Below are 17,028 nucleotides of genomic sequence, written 5' to 3' on the forward strand. Positions count from 1 at the left end.
TTCACTCACAACCAAGTAGTCTATCACAAAACCTGCTCACAACTCACCTAAAACTTTCCCATCTAGTGATATATTTGGTGACCGATCACACAAGAAATGTGTCATACTCACTGACTTCACCAAGAAGTACCCTGCAAGCCCTGGATATGACCTACCCTGCTCACAAAACTTCTTGAACAAAACTAGCGTACTCAGTCTTAATGTTTTGACTTGAGGATTTCTTTTCTGGTTTGGTACTCCACCTCAATCACAAGTTTAACTTGGTAAACACATCAACTTCAGGCTTGTGCCACATGAGATAAACCAAGACCTTCCATGATACACTCACGAAAAACATATGTCTCTCCTTTGATGCTATCATCATCGGTCCCCAAACATCTGAATACATGTAGTAACCTATATGCTTTAACCACATATGCCACAAGGTATCTGATTCAGATTCAACAGCTACAGCTCCACCTACAACCATAACACCCTGCAGTACATAGATATTTCCCTCTATCTTTTCTCCTTTCATCACTATTGAGTCGCCTTCACACATTTTCATTTCTCCTTTTTCAGACTTGTAACAAAATCCATTACAGTCTAAAGTACCTAATGAAATTACATTCTTTCCTAGACCCTCTGCATGCGTTATATCATATATGGTTCTTACAACACCATCATACATTTTGATTTTGACATCTCCAATACCAAGTATTTTGTATGAAATATTAGTTCCCATCAAAACACAACCAGTATTGACTGACATGTAAGTGTCAAACCATTTTCTATTTGCTATCATATGATAAAAGCATCCCGTATCTAAAATCCAAGAGTCATCTGTGAGGCACTCCGAACTCAATGAAACACATAGCATATCTCCATCACTACATTTGGAATCTCCTTCTACTACATTTGCAGATTTTGACAAACCTTGTTGATTTTCAAAAATTCCCTTTCTTCCACTCTGGACATTTCGGTCTTATATGCCCAATTTCACCGCACTTAAAGCATTTCACATCCTTCTTCTTCTTCCTAGACTGCAACTGAGATTTTCTATGGGACTTACATCTCCCATGTTCCTAATAACTTTTCACAACAAGTCCATCATATGAAGTTTCATTCCTAATCATTTTTCTTCGATGAAAACCAAGCAATGCACTTGTTACCTTTTCCAAATTTAGACTATCCTTGCCCCATGTAAGAGTGGTAACCAAGTTCTCATAAGTTTGAGAAGTAGGTAGGGAATTTAATAACATCAACTCTTTATCTTTCTCTTCAAACTTTACATCAACACACGCCAAATCACTCACAATTTGATTAAAAGTGTTGATATGTTGGTTCAAATCCGAACCTTCAACCATCTTAAGCCAATACAACCTTTGCTTATAAAAAGTTTTTTCGGTAAGGACTTAGACATATAACCGCTTTCTAGTTTATGCCAAATTGCTACCGAATAATCCTCCTCCATCACATGATATAGAACTTCATCTGCCAAACACTAGCATATTGTAGAAACGGCCTTCGCTTGCAATTCTCCCCATGTTGCCTCATCCATACCATCCAGTTTAACACCATGTAGGGCCTTCGCCATCCCTTGTTGCACAAGTATATCCTTTATGAAAAGGAAGGGGTATTCCCAAGATGGGGGGGGGGTGAATTAGGAATTTAAAATTTCTTTATACCCTCTTTAATTAATTCTATCTTGACTCTTTTTGGTTTCAGCAAACATACATACAAAGTTGGTTTACAATCACAAGTTTAGTGGGAAAATTAATTTAGTTATAAACCTTTATGAATGAGAGTTCTAACTTGAATACTTTTTTTAGAAATTTAGTTGAACCAACCAAGATTCCCAAAACAAGATTCACAACATAGAATGAATTTAGCAATGCTTCCAAGATTTAGCAATTAAGTAACTCAAAGTAGAGTTTAAGAATGTAGCTGATAAAAGCCTTGTATTAGTGAACTTGATTTCTCAATATTAAGCACAATGTAAATTTCCAACACTCTTCCAAAAACTCAGAATTTAAATAAACTTTTAATTAATGAGTCTTGGGTGTTAACCAATCAATGTACTCTCTTATGGTTTCCGCAATAAATATTGATCAACCAACGTACTCCCTTTTTGGTTTTTGCAATCCCAAAGTCAAATTAATTTTCAATTTATTTGTAATTTAATCCACGTAGTTTATATGAACAGAAAAATTAAATTCCAACCATGCAGTTTATATAAGCTAAAAATTAAATGAGAGTAAGGAAGAGAGTGAGACGTGAGTTTTACGAGGTTCGGCTATACCCGCCTATGTCCAAACACGTCCAAGGATTCCACTATACCACTCCTTTATGGGTAGGAGCAACCTTATACACTCCTTTGACAGGCAGGAGTGGCCTTACAATCTCTCCTTCAATAGGCTAGAGTTCACCTCTCCAAACGATACCCCACACTTGGTCCAACAACGATTAAAAGACCTGAACTGTCTACAAAACAAGAAACAAATTTGGTGTACAAAGACACTCTCAACAATAGCTGATTAGTACAACAATTAAGCACTACAATATAATTCAATTCAAAATAATAACTAAAAGAATTTGAAGCCTTAGAAGTATATCACCGTGAGCTTCTTTTTTATTATTATTATTGAAAGAATTCATAATATGCTCAGAATTTGTAAGAGTTTCACAAAAAAAACTCAGTAAAGAACTTCAGAGAATTTGAGAGCAAGAGAGCTTTAAAAGTTTTAAGAGCAAAAGAGCTTGTTTGTTGTGTATTGTTTGATGTATTGAATCCTTAGCCTTGGGGGGGGGGGGTATTTATAGATGTTTAAACAAGAGTATTTCATGTTCCCAAAATGACTTGGAGTGTTTCCCAATTTTTCATAATGTTTAGAATTCAAAAAAATCAAAATTGGAAACTTCCCGTTATATTTAAAATTTGAAATCTCGAAGAGTCAGTCGACTGGGAATAAAGAGTCAGTCACCCGAATTCATTAAAACACTAAAAATTTCAAACTCGGTAAGGAGTCAGTTAACTGGGAACAATGAGTCAGTCGCCCGAGTCCTCTCAGGTTCTCTCAAAATTAGTCTATTTATTTGTCAGTCACCTGGATTGACTTTGTCAATCGCCTGGACAGACAAAAAACTTAATTTTTCATTTTGTTTCCAATTTATTTTTGCTCTTTTTCTTTCCCTAAATTAATTTAATACTTTTGAAAAATATTTTCCGCAGTTTTTCAAAATATGATCTCTGAGTCAATGAGTTTCCTAATGAGCTTCAAATCCTATCAAATCATCATTTGAATGAAGTACTTACATAGAGACTCTCTCAAGACTTTAAACACATTCTAAGCTTGGAGTCTTCATACTTTCCATTTGCTTGAGTCCATCTACCCTTTGAGCTTCAATTCTCTAAGCTTTCATCAAATCATTTTTAGACTTCATGCTCTCATGTTCTTTAAACTTTTTATTCCCTTTTTGTAGTCTTTGTGGTGAGCTTCATGTGTACTTGAACTTGAGTTTAAAAACCAGATTCCTGAAGCATCATCACTTTCAAAAAAACAAGTTAAATTACTCTTATATTTATTATCATCAAAACAAGATTAGTAAGCCATGTTAGGCCAACAATTTCCCCCTTTTTGATGATGATAAATAAGGAGGAAAAGTGAGTGAACCTTGACAAGACTCCCCTTTACAATAAGCATATTTTTAACAATGTTTTGAAAGTACAATAATCATTCAATAGTTATCAACTTCACTTTTATGAAAGTTCATATTGCTAGATCTTATTTCATATCATGTTCATATCATATTTGTATTTTGCTTTATATTTTGCAGCTTTCAATTTTGCTCATTATCTCATTTTTGCTCAATCCTTCTCCCCCTTTTGACATCAATCAAAAAGATAAATAAATAGCAATCAAAGTCCAAGGTAGACACAAATTCATACACAAAAAGATATCCATGTAGAATCATAGGTGTACATAGTGTCATAAGCAACCTGAGATACATACAAAAATAAATAAACTGAGATACAATCTGAAACAAAAACTTAGTACACATAGCAATGAGATACACGACAAAAAACAAAACAACAAACTGATATAGCACTGAAATACACATCATAGCAACAAAAACATTAAGCAACATAGCAACTTCAAGTATCATCATGAGCGAAATCATCATCTCCAGATCTTTCATCATCGTCTTCATCTTTCTCTTCCTCAGATTCCTCTTCAAATGCATCATCATTAGAATAACATGAGGAACTAGCCTAAGATTGTTCCAAACGGCTAAGGCTTTGATCTATTGAGGGAATACTAGACTGGAGTGGGGTGTGACTTTAAGAGATTGAATTCCTAAGTGCACGTCACTACTAAAGGTAGTAAACTGATGATGAAATTGTAAGAACCATGAAGGAGCATCAATCTGAGGCTCTGGCTACTGATTAGGAGGTGAAGCTTGCTCAGAAGCTAGCCTAGGTGGTCTTCTTCCCCTCAGAAACCAACCCTGCTCATGTTTCTCATATCCCATCTATTTCAAAGTTGTGGAGTTGAAAATATCATATCGAGTTCTTTTTATGAACAACTCATTTGGACTAATGATACTAAGATGAGAAAACAAGATATTGAGGATGCCTCCATATAGAAGAGTGACTCGATGTGCTTTCAACCTTGTCCACATCCATTTCAAAATGAAACTAGACAAGTCAAGTTTCTTCCTTTTTAAAAGGCACCACATGATGAAGCAGTCCACATATGACATGTAATCGTGTGATCCGGCCTAGGGTGTGATATTGTATGTTATGATTTTTTGAAGTATATGTGCTTGAAGATTCAGTTGTGTAGACGTAGGAGGAGTCCTAAATTTTTCCTGTGCTTCTACCATAATTAATGGTAAAAATTACTCTGGGGTGAATTCTTGGTCCATAATCCAAGTACGCGAGAATGCAGGACACTCAAAATCACCTCGGTCAATATGAAGAATGGGGGCCAAGGTTTAAGGGGTTAACAAAATTCTTTGGCCTCTTACTTCGGTGGTGAGTACCGTTTGATTTTGAGTCATGTTTGCATAGAAAATCTTAACAAGATTTGGGTATAGACCCTTTGCTTGGTAAACCACAAGAATTTTCCATCCTATTTCCCTAAACATTGGTAGAATATTCGGAAAATCTGCGGTGAAGAAAGTTATGTCAATGATCATACCAAGTATGGGATTAGTTGCTCAAAGATGAGTCCAATATCTTTGTTTAGCTTGAGGAGTAACAAGCCATTGATCAAGGTTGTCTTCTTCTTGTCCAGAAGGTAGAACCTCGATTCGCTACTCATTTGGTGCATGGCATATTGATGAACAAAGTTGACAGAAACCCTAGAAATTCGAAAGGGAATATGTGGGAAGATGATTTCCACTTCTTTGAATGAAAGATTTTTGGGTTTAGAAGTAAGGGGAATGGAAGAGATGGAGTTCAGGTGAGTGGAGGAGTCAAGTTCAGTTGATTGGAATGAAGGAAATTAGGGTTTCAAGCTCAAAATTTTATAAACCCTCGATGATCCAGTTGATTGGATCTAAGAAGTCAGTTGCTTGACTGACAGAGAAGTTGAATTTTTGCAAGTCAGTGACTTGTCAGTCGACCAGGTCTTAGAACTCAGTCACCTGACTTCCCAAAAATTTTAATTTTTCTTCTTTTCTCTTCTTGTATTCTTTCTAAACCACTTCCCTATTGTGTAATAGACGAAGTTCTCGCCTTATTGATATAAACCTTTCTTTTGGAAGAGGTTTTGTGAAAATGTCCGCCCATTGGTTGTTTGTATTTATGAATTCAAGTAGTATATCCTCTTTTTGTACGTTATCTCTTAGAAAATGATGTCTTATATCAATGTGCTTAGTTCTTGAGTGTGATATTAGATTTTTAGAAATGTTTATCGCACTTGTATTATCACATTTTATTGGTATGACTGAGTACTCTAAATTAAAGTCTTTTAATTATTGTTTCATGTAGAAAGTTTGTGCACAGCAACTACCTACTACCACATACTCAGCTTCAGTGGTGGATAAGGCTACAGAATTTTGCTTCTTGGGAAACCAAGAGACAAGAGACCATCCTAGAAAGTGACAAGTCTCACTTGTACTTTTTCTATCAATCTTACAACCCGCATAGTCCGCATTTGAGTAACTAATCATTTCAAAACTGGTGTTCTTAGGATACCATAGTCCTAAATTAATAGTACCAATCAATTATCTTAGGATTTGTTTGACAGCTATCTGATGAGATTCCTTAGGAGCTGATTGAGACCGAACAAACATGCATACGCTAAACCTTATATCTGGTCTACTAGTAGTCAAATATAAAAAACTTCCTATCATTTCTCGATAGTATTTCATATCTACTGGTTTTCCTTTTTCATCCTTATCAAGGCTTATGGAGGTACTCATGGGAGTTCCTATGGGCTTGCTACTTTCCATATCAAATTTCTTAAGCACGTCTTTTATATATTTGAATTGATTAATAAAAGTTCCATTCTTGGCTTGTTTAATTTGTAGTCCTAAAAGTAGTTCAATTCTCTTATCATGCTCATTTCAAATTCTTCTTGCAAATTCTACTGCCAAAACAAGAAGACTTCCAATATGTTTTTCTTTCTTTGTTTATGAGTCCAAACAAGTATAAGAGTCACCCATACAAATACAATAGTATTTGATATCAATAACTAAGCAACACACAACCTTAGAAGCAAGAGTAAGGGGAAATGGCATGACATAGCAACATACTTTTAAAAAAATGATTCTATGAAAGAATAGAAATCAATTGACAGAATGCAAAACAAGTAAAATGAAACAAATGAATTGAAACAAAGAATATTGATTGCAAAAGAAAGCTTACAGCCCCACACAATAACGGTTGTAGACAATCCGTTCACAATAATATATGGTTATATATTTTTTTGTTTAAAAAATGTATAAGGAAATACGATTTAAACATTGTATAGTATAAACCCATCAATCATTAAATAAAATTACAAAGTAATGCATAAAATGTATAACAAATATTTGGGAAAGAGAAATATATAGCAAAAAAGAGTGCAATGTATACCTCCAAGGATAGTTGTCTTCGCTCATACCCTTTTTTTTTTCCCCATTTTCAAAGATATAGAAAGAAGTAAGAACCATAAAGAAAAAAAAAACAGTAGCCAAAAAATGTAATTGTGTAAATGTTATAATGTAGTATGTCATAATGTTCTCTCTTTTTTCAGTCCTTTCCATTATTTGTTTTCTTTGCCATGTGTTTTAGAACATAAATGGAGTAGGAGCCATCCTTGAACGTGCATAGTTTGATTTTTTTTTAATTTTATTTTTTAGCTCTTTGAATACTATATCCATAGTTTATTTATAATTAATCAAACAAACATATTGAATAGAGTGAAAGGAACAAAACACCTAACCTTCAATTTCGCATGGACCATGCAAGAACGAAAGCAAAACAAACCAAAATAACACAAACAAAATTACAAAGAAAATGGATTTTCTTTCATGCTTGATGTATGTAACTTAACTTATCAGCAATATTAATGCTACCAAAGTATTCATATCTATTTTGAATTTTGATACCATCCTTCCTTCCAAAAATGTGAGAAAATATATTTGATGCATGTGCATCATGTTCATCACCATGCCTAAGGGAGTCAAATGGAAATAAAAGAATAATCGAGTTTAGTGGCCATGTAATAGCATAAAGCTCCAGTAATCCATGTCAACTTAAATTCATATTTGGATTATCTAAACCAAATAGCATGTACCTTTTTTTTGTTTTTTTTTTTTTTTTTTTTATAGAACCCCAATTTTATTGATAGCCCTCGCTTAAAGTGAATGAATACTGTGGTTACAAGCAGAACATATGAGATTTACATATAAACTATAAAAATCATCCTTAGCATCAAAACCAATAAAAAAAATACCGGTACAATAATCCAAATAAATCAATTTAAACATGCCTATATGGAATCAAAACCAAACAAATCAAACATAAACAAAAATTAGAGGAAAACTAGAGAAAAAACCAAATGATGTCAATTAAAGAAAAAGGTTTGGAATACTCAGATTATCCATATGAATGAGACCTCTCATTTTACTTGCTAGCACATCACCTGTAAAATATGTCCTCGTGTTGCCTCCCTCGCCTTGACAAGCCAAGAAATCCGCCTCTACCTTCTCTAAATGGGTGTTTTATAAAGAAATGAAGACCTTGTAACTAATCCTATAAAAATTCCCAAAAGTCCCATAAGTACTAGGAGGAACACATTCCACATGTGAACCATCCCACCACAAATTTTGAGTTGCTTTCAATACAAATATTCTGATATCCCAACTATTTACAAAACCAAACATCACTAGTAAGAGCCCGCAACTCCGCTCCATTGTTAGTACCTGGCTCAAATATATCAGAGAAAGCGGCCTTAATATTACCAAACAAGTCGTGGATGATACCATCACCACCACAAGAACCCAAATTTCCTCTACAAGAGTCATCAATATTTAGCTTCAACCAACCTACATGAGGCTTTTCCTAGACTACTTTGCAAGGAGTTCTAAACTTCGGCGTTTTCTTTTTCACCTATAGATTTTCCAATAAATTCTTATCTATAGAGGGAAAAGAACCCTTCATGCCTTCTACAATTTTTGCAAGCCAAAACCTCACTAATTACCAAACCGCATTCCACAACTCATACTTATCTTCCATGCAGACTTTACAATGCCTGAGTCATAATCTCCAAGAAAATACAGTAGGTAATAAACTGACAATTGTACCTTTTTGAGTTAATTTTTTGGCACATCTGAACCATCTACTAATTTTCACCCTTCATGGTTTAGCATCAAAATTTAGAATTCACAAGACAGACGTTGCTCTATTCCATACCATACTTGCGATGGATCCTGTGCTCAGAATATGATTGAGAGACTCCTTTTTTTTTATTCACACAACAGCTGCAACATGATACCATATCAAATCCCAGTTTCCACACTCTCTTATCTACAGGTAGACAATGGAACACGACTTTCCACATACACAACGATACTTTCTTAGAAAGTAGTTTGTACCGTACCGACTCCATCCACGAGCACTCCGCTTTAATTCTTATCACCTCCCACACTGAGGCGGTTGAAAATTTTTCATTTATGGAAGGCTGCCAAATAAATACACCTGGCACCACTTTGTGCTTTATAGACGACATCAAAATCTCATCCGTTTTGGATACCCCTACCAATTCTTTCAACACATTGGTATCCTAATTCTCATACTCCCAGTAGTCTTGAGTCTTTAACTCAGGATATTGGATCGTGCAAGAAGACTCAGCAAAGGGACCATTACTCAACCGCTTTTCAAACAAAAAATAAGTGTTTCCATATCTAACCTTCACATAAACATTCTCATATAACTCTAGAAAAAAACTTTCAAGATTGTCTTCCAAAACCGAGAGCCCACAGGAGTAGAAATGGTTGAAGTCATGTGACCTGATTTAACATATTTAGCTTTAAAGAAATTGGTCTAAAGATTATCTAATGTCATAAGTCTCCATGCAAACTTCATGTAAAAAGATCTTTGAATGTCATTAAGGTCCCTTACGCCAACACCTCATTCATCTAAGGGTTTACAAACCTATGACCAAACACACCATTTCATTTTCGCCCTACAATTACTCTCCCTCTAAAGAAAAGAAGAGAGAATGAAATTTATATTTTTTATCACCACCAAATGAATTGAAAGAACCACTAATGTATGTGGCGCCATGCATGATAAAACATGCCAAATAAAGATGAGATGACCTCCCTGAGACAGCAACCTCATCTTCCAGCTCGCCACCTTATTTCGAATTTTTGAGACCAATGGTTCAAGCATTCTAGCAGTAAGACGTATAGGAATAAAAGGAGCCCCAAGTTACATCAATGGAAATTTTCCTTTCGCAAAACCTATAAATCTAAATAGCCCTCTTCCTATGGAAATATTGATCTTGTTGGACAAGAAGAGAACTGATTTTTTCTTCTTGATTAATTGGTCAGACCAACTCTCATACAAATCGAACGTCTTCAAAAGCAGCTTCAAAGATCTCCTTTCTGTGTTAACAAAAACAAGCAAGTCATCCGCATATAATAAATGAGAGATTAAAGGAGCTCCCCTCAGATGATAAAATTTCTAATCTTGCCTTCCTCAAATTTTTTTTAAACAGTCTAGAAATAATATCTTCCATCAAAATAAATAATTATGGAGACAGAGGATCACCTTGCTGAAGTCCCCATTGAGATTTGAAAAAACCCCTATACCACCATTCATCATGATCGAAAACCATGGGGTCTTAAAACATTCTTCTATTGAGTTGCACACTGGACTAGAGAAGCCAAAACCCTCCAAGACAAAAATAAAATATCTTTAGTCAACCCGATCATAAGCCTCAGCCATATCCACTTTTAATACTACATTTCCTCCTTTGCTATTTTTGTTGATTGAGTGAACCATTTCTTGCATCAGAGTAATTTTTTCAATGATACTTCTACCAGGGAGAAAAGCTCCTTACTCCGAAGAGATAATTCTATTCAAGCAGTGAGTCAATCGACCTACAATAATCTAAGAAAAAATTTTGTCGGCGACGGAATACAGGCTAATTAGTCTAAACTTTTCAAAGCTTCTTGGATCCTTCATCTTAGGGATAAGAACAAAATAAAAAAAAAGTGAAAAATCTGGGGAGAGTCACTCCACTTAAAAATTCCTTGGCACCTTCCAACAAATCCTTTTTAACAAAGTCCTAACAAGATTTGTGAAATCCCAAATCAAAGCCATCAGGTCCTAAACTACTATATTTTAGGATATGAAAAGCAAGGTGTAGTCCCAAGAGGGGGTTGAATTAGATTATAAATTTTTTTTTTAATTCCTTTGGAGACTTCTTTTTTATTTCTCTTAACCAATTCTTGGTGTTTGTTTAATTTACCAATCACACAAGAACTTAGTTCTTTTAATCCACAACACTATTGCTTAACCAAACAAGTAATCAATTATTCAACCAAACTAATCAATCAAGCACAATATTTAAACCAAACACTCATAAAACATTCAAAAGTTACAACTTAATAAAAATTCTCAACTTGTGTGCAGCCCCGTTGTTAATGCAATCCCTTTGATAATGAATTAGCTTTCTCAATCAATGCAACATTCACACTCTTCCCTAAATTTAGAATTCAAATAAACTCTTAGTTAATTTATTTTTGGGTGTTTAACCAAATAATGTACTCCCTTATAGTTTCCGCAAAATATGGTTTAACCGACGTACTCCCTTTTGGTTTCCACAATCCCAAATCAAAATTGAACCTTAAGTTTATTTAACTTCCAAATTACGTAGTTTGTATGATTACCAATTAAACCATCCACGCAATTTAAATGTGTTGAAAATAAAGAGTAAAGGAAAGAGAGAGTGAGACCTGGATTTTTACGAGGTTCGGCTTATACCCAACCTACGTCCTTGCCTTTGACAAACCACCAAAGGATTCATTAAACTTGTTCCTTTACCGGGTGGAACAAACCTTTACACACTCCTTCAATGGGCTAGAGCCCGCCTCTCCAAACAATGTACCCTTGTTCGTCCACTCCTTAAATTTGGCTAGAGACCGCCTCTCTAAGCAATATACCCTTGCTTAGCCAACGATCCAAACAATTCTTTGAATCATCAATCTACGAGATACAAATCAGATAGATGTACAAAGAATACTCTCACATAGAGCTAATTAGTACACTTTGAAAAACTAATTTACTTCAATTTAAAAATACCAAAGGAATGAAGCAAGAAGCTCAATGTAAATATCACTGGTTGACTTCTCTTTGATGAGGATCAAGAACTTAAATTATATGCTTCATAGAAGATGTAAAAACTTAGAGATTTCTCAAGAATTTCGCAGCAATTCAGAGCTTTAAAGCAGATAGCAACATAGCTTTGAGTGAAAGAGATTTTGAAAGAATGGTCAATGCTTGGTGTGTATGTGAAGATCATAAACCATGTATTTATAGGCTTGAAAAACATTCACATTCATGCTGCCCAAGTTTACTTGGAGTGCCCCCCAAGTTTCTAAAAAGATTGGGGTGCAAGTCAATTAGATTTGAAAATATGAAGTTTGAAAAATCTGCCCGTTGCCGTACTTCGGTTGCCTAAAGTGCAACCTCGGTCACCTGAAGTGGGTTAAAGAGCCTGAAGATACATGGTCAGGCACCTTAAGACACACTGCTTGTTTAAAATTTCTTCAGCAAAAATCTTTGGCCGCCTGAGGTGTTCACCTCGGTCGCCAGGACACTAAAGAATAAGTTTTATTCTTTCTTTTTCAAAGATATTTGACTTCCTTACTTTCTTAATTTTGAAAGATTTTTTTCGTAGTTTTAAAACAGTCTCTAAGTCCATCTTTATCCCCTAATGAGCTTCCCATTCACAATGACATTTTTACGTTTGAAGTACTTACATGAAGATTTCCTAAGAATATAAACATTTCTTATTCTTTGAAAGCTTCATGGTTATCTTTAAGCTTTGAGTTCCTTCCATCTTCAACTGTCTTTAAGCTTCCCTTTTTTATCACTTCATGATATATCATGCACCTTTAAGCTTGTTGGTGAACTTTCGAAGCTTTGTTGGTTTTGGCTTTCTAAGTTGTCTGAAAACATCATTACTTGAACACACAATGTCATCAAACCTTTCCTTCATTTGTTACCATTAAAATAAGAGGTGAAAGCCTTGTTAGGCTAACAATCTTCCCCTTTATGATGATGACAAATAAGGGGCAAAAAATTAGAAACACTTGTAGAACGCTCCCCCTTACAATAAGCATAGATTCAAGTAATGTAGATTCAAATAATGTTTTCCAAAACTTAACAAGGTATTTGCATAGCTCATATATATAATCAACATTCATATTTTCAATATTCAGCTCAGCATTTCATATAGACAACATATAGCAGTTTCAACTTTCAGCTCAACATTTCATATAGTCAACATATAGCATTCAACATTTAGTGTTTCTCTAAACAATTAAGTTTAGCATTTCTCTAAACCATTTCATAAATTTCATATATTCAATTCGGCATTACATTCAGTTGTATTTTTAACATTAGTTGTTAGGCTAACAATCTCCCCCTTTTTTATGATGACAAATAAGGAGTAAAAAATTAGAAACACTTGTAGAATGCTCCCCCTTACAATAAGCATAGATTCAAGTAATGTAGATTCAAATAATGTTTTCCAAAACTCAACAAGGTATTTGCATAGCTCATATATATAATCAACATTCATATTTTCAATATTCAGCTCAGCATTTCATATAGACAACATATAGCAATTTCAACTTTCAGCTCAACATTTCATATAGTCAACATATAGCATTCAACATTCAGTGTTTCTCTAAACAATTTAGTTCAGCATTTCTCTAAACCATTTCATAAATTTCATATATTCAATTCAGCATTACATTTAGTTGTATTTTTAACATTAGTTGTTAGGCTAACAATCTCCCCCTTTTGATGATGACAAATAAGGAGCAAAAATTTAGAAACACTTGTAGAACGCTCCCCCTTACAATAAGTACAAATTCAAGTAATGTAGATCCAAATAATGTTTTCCAAAACTCAACAAGGTATTTGCATAGCTCAATATATAATCAACATTCATATTTTCAATATTCAGCTCAACATTTCATATAGTCAACATACAGCAGTTTCAACTTTCAACTCAGCATTTCATATAGTCAACATATAGCATTCAACATTCAGCATTTCTCCAAACCATTTAATTCATCATTTCTCTAAACCATTTCATAAATTTCATATATTCAGTTCAACATTACATTCCGCTGTATTTTTAACATTAGTTGCATTTTTAATACTCAGCTACATTCTTAACATTCAGCTGCATCATTTTTAACATTTTTAACACTCAACTACATTCTTAACATTCAGCTGTATGCATATTGCATTTTCATCATTCAGCTAGCATTTTTCCAAATCATTCATATATTTTTGCTCTCTAAACCATCTCTCCCCCTTTGACATCATGCAAAAAAGGATATAAAATTTTAATACAAAGAGCAAAGAACCATATAGATATGCATCAAGATAAAAATGTCCTAAGTAGTACAAACCAAAACACATCACTAAGATGTGACCTACAACCATACAATTCATCACAAAAAGAAACTGTTTTTAAGTTTACATTTTTAAAAACTAAGAAAACTTAATCATCATGTCCTTCCGCACCATCAGAGGCATCATCGTCTTCTCCCTCTTCTTCTTCATCTTCATTCTCATCATCACCATCACCTTCAGTTTCCTCATTACCAGCATTCGCTTCTTCTTCTTCATCTCCTTCTTTCTCTTCTTTAGATGTTTTAGCCGATGAATCGTCGCTACGGGGTATGGAGCTAGTGTCCATAGGATCACCATGTGAGGAACTACCCTGTATCTGCTCAATGCGCATAAGACGCTGATCTAAGGAAGAGTATTTATCCTGTAGAGATTTAAGACCATCGCGCATATCTCGACTGAAGGATGTGAATTCTTTATAGAATGGTATGAACCACGAAGGAGCTTCAGTTGCTGATCCTTGTGACTGAGCTTGAGGTGGAGGAGGAGGTGCAGTAGCTACCCTTCGTTGACTTCCTCTTTTGGAACACCAATTTTGATCTTGTTTTTCATACCCCATTTATTTGAGGGTAGTTGAGGTAAAGAGTTCATACCTAGTCCTCTTGATGAATAAGTCTGTTGCTGAGGCAATACTTAGTTTTGAAAAAATAAGGCTGAGAGCTCCACCATAAGGAAGAGTAATTCGAGATGCATCAAGCTTAGCCTACATCCATTTTATAATAAGACTGGCTAAGTCAAGTTTCTTCTCTTTTAATAAACACCACATAACAAAACAATCAGCATTTGAAAGATGGTCATAGGATCCAGCTTGTGGTAGAATGTTATTGGTGATAATCTTTTGGAGGATTTGAGCTTTCAGGTTTAGTTGCTTATATAGTGGTGGATGCCCAAAGTAAGTTGGTTGATTCTCCATGACTAATGGCAAAAATTCCTCAGGTGTAAAGTCTTTTTGGAGTATCCGTGATTGTCCTAGTGTTGGGCATTCAAAATTTCCAGGAGAGATATTCAGAATGGACGCTAAGGATTAAGGTGAAAGCACTATCTTCTTACCCTTCACATCAGTTGATGAGGAATTTTCCCCAAGGGTCATATTTGCATAGAAAATTTTTATCAAGTTTGGAAAGATTCCCTTGGCTTGATACTCAATGAAAATTTTCCATCCAATGTTTTTGAACAAGGGTAAAATCTTAGGAAATTCGGTATTGAAGAACTGGATATCAAGTACCTTACCAAATATTGGTTCACTCATGAGAAGTCGAGTCCTATAAAGATTTTTAGATTGAGAGGATACCAGCCATCACTCGATATTTGGATCATCTCTTCTAGAGGAGGAACCACGATTTGTTGTTTGCTTTGTTCGAGGCATTGTGAAGGTTCTTGGAGCAAACCGATGGCTTCTTTCAAACCCCAGAATAGGTATGATTGAGCATAGAAGCTTGGATTCGAAGGTTTTAATGCATGAGATTGAAGGAAATCTGGTGTTGGAACTTCGGGTGAGTGACAAAACACGGTTCAGGAGCTTGGAGTTTAGAAAGGAATAGGGTTTCATGTGTTTAAAATATAAAGAATCCGTGACTTCAGGCACCTAAAGAATAAGTGCAGACGCCTGAGGAATTTTCTAGAATAAAATTCAGCAGGCAATAGTTTCTAAAGTCATGTAGGAACCTGAATATTTCAGTGAAGTTTAACAATTTCTGAATTCTTGTTTTGAAACCTTTTTAACTTACTTCTCTTATTGTATAATAGTTCAAGTTTCTCCTTTTATAGATACATACCTTTCTTTTAAAAGAACTTATGTTTAGATTTTCTTTTTGTTTCATTCAACCTTCATGTATCCTGCTACTTTCTATGTTATATTTGTATGAAGTTATTATTTCATTTTTGGTACCCATATTTTCTTAGGTCTGGATGATTTGTCAAGGGATGTTTCTTTTATTTTCCATACCTATTTAGTCTTCACACCCTTTTTTTTAAAAGGACATTCAAACTTTATATGTCTCTTTTTCTTACATTGATAGCATATGGTGTTAGTGTAAGCATTAAAGGATGTGTTAGCATAATCTTTGGATGCTTTTGAAAAGTAACCCATATAAAGATTCTTTTTCTTTTTATTTTCAACCCCATTAAATCCAATACCTTCTTTGTTTAAGGTCATCTTTTGTGAGCCTGTCATTTTGTTAAAGTTTGTCTTTCCTTTTGTGAAGCTATAAATGATTTTTTCTTTATCTTCAATTTGATTTTTGAGATCATTTATCTCTATCTCTTTCTTGTCGTCAACCTTCTTTAGTGATTTTTCTAATTCTTGAGATAGTTTTCTTATCTTATCTTCTAATTCAGAAATATATGTCTTTCTTATATTCTATAGAGGATAGGGATCGAAGGTCTTCTATTATTTTTGCTTTCTAATTCTTTGATTTTCAAGTCTTTTTCTTTTTCAGCAAGTTTTTTAGATTCTGACTCCTTTGTCATAGCTTCATTCTTACTTTCTATTTTCTTGATTCTTGAATCCTTTTCTCTTTCAACAGTTTTAAGGGATTCTAACTCTTTCATTATACTTTTATTCTTATTTTTCAATGAACTATTTTGTTTAGTTACTTTGATTAGCATCTTATATACTTTGAATAAATCATTTTGTAATTCATCATAAGATGATATACACTCATCATTGGATTCATCACTACAAGAATTATTTAAAGATTTAGATGAAGAGCTTTCCTCATCGTCCCAAGCCATAAAGCACGTATAAGCAATCTCTTGGTCACTTGATTCATTTTCTGAACTACTTGTACTCATGTTGTCCTAAGTAGTGGCTTTCATGACCTTTTTGTTTTTCTTCTTAGACTCTTTTTTTAGTAATGGACATTCTGGTTTTATATGTCCAACTTTGTTACAAT

At 34.3% G+C, this 17,028-nt stretch overlaps 1 protein-coding gene across 1 annotated transcript; it reads right to left on the bottom strand.

Annotated features, from left to right (window-relative positions):
- Window positions 1-14,225: 14,225 nt before the first annotated feature.
- Window positions 14,226-14,693, bottom strand: LOC131151186 (uncharacterized). Its single transcript, XM_058102434.1, has one exon. It carries the CDS (start codon window positions 14,691-14,693, stop codon window positions 14,226-14,228), a length of 468 nt encoding a protein of 155 aa, XP_057958417.1.
- Window positions 14,694-17,028: the final 2,335 nt, after the last annotated feature.

The sequence above is a fragment of the Malania oleifera genome, chromosome 3, assembly GCF_029873635.1.
Source record: "Malania oleifera isolate guangnan ecotype guangnan chromosome 3, ASM2987363v1, whole genome shotgun sequence".
Lineage (NCBI taxonomy): Eukaryota > Viridiplantae > Streptophyta > Magnoliopsida > Santalales > Ximeniaceae > Malania > Malania oleifera.

What these genes read in the sequence shown, in the direction of transcription:
- LOC131151186 (XM_058102434.1), bottom strand. Translation starts at nt 14,693, where the DNA reads ATGGGGTATGAAAAACAAGATCAAAATTGGTGTTCCAAAAGAGGAAGT.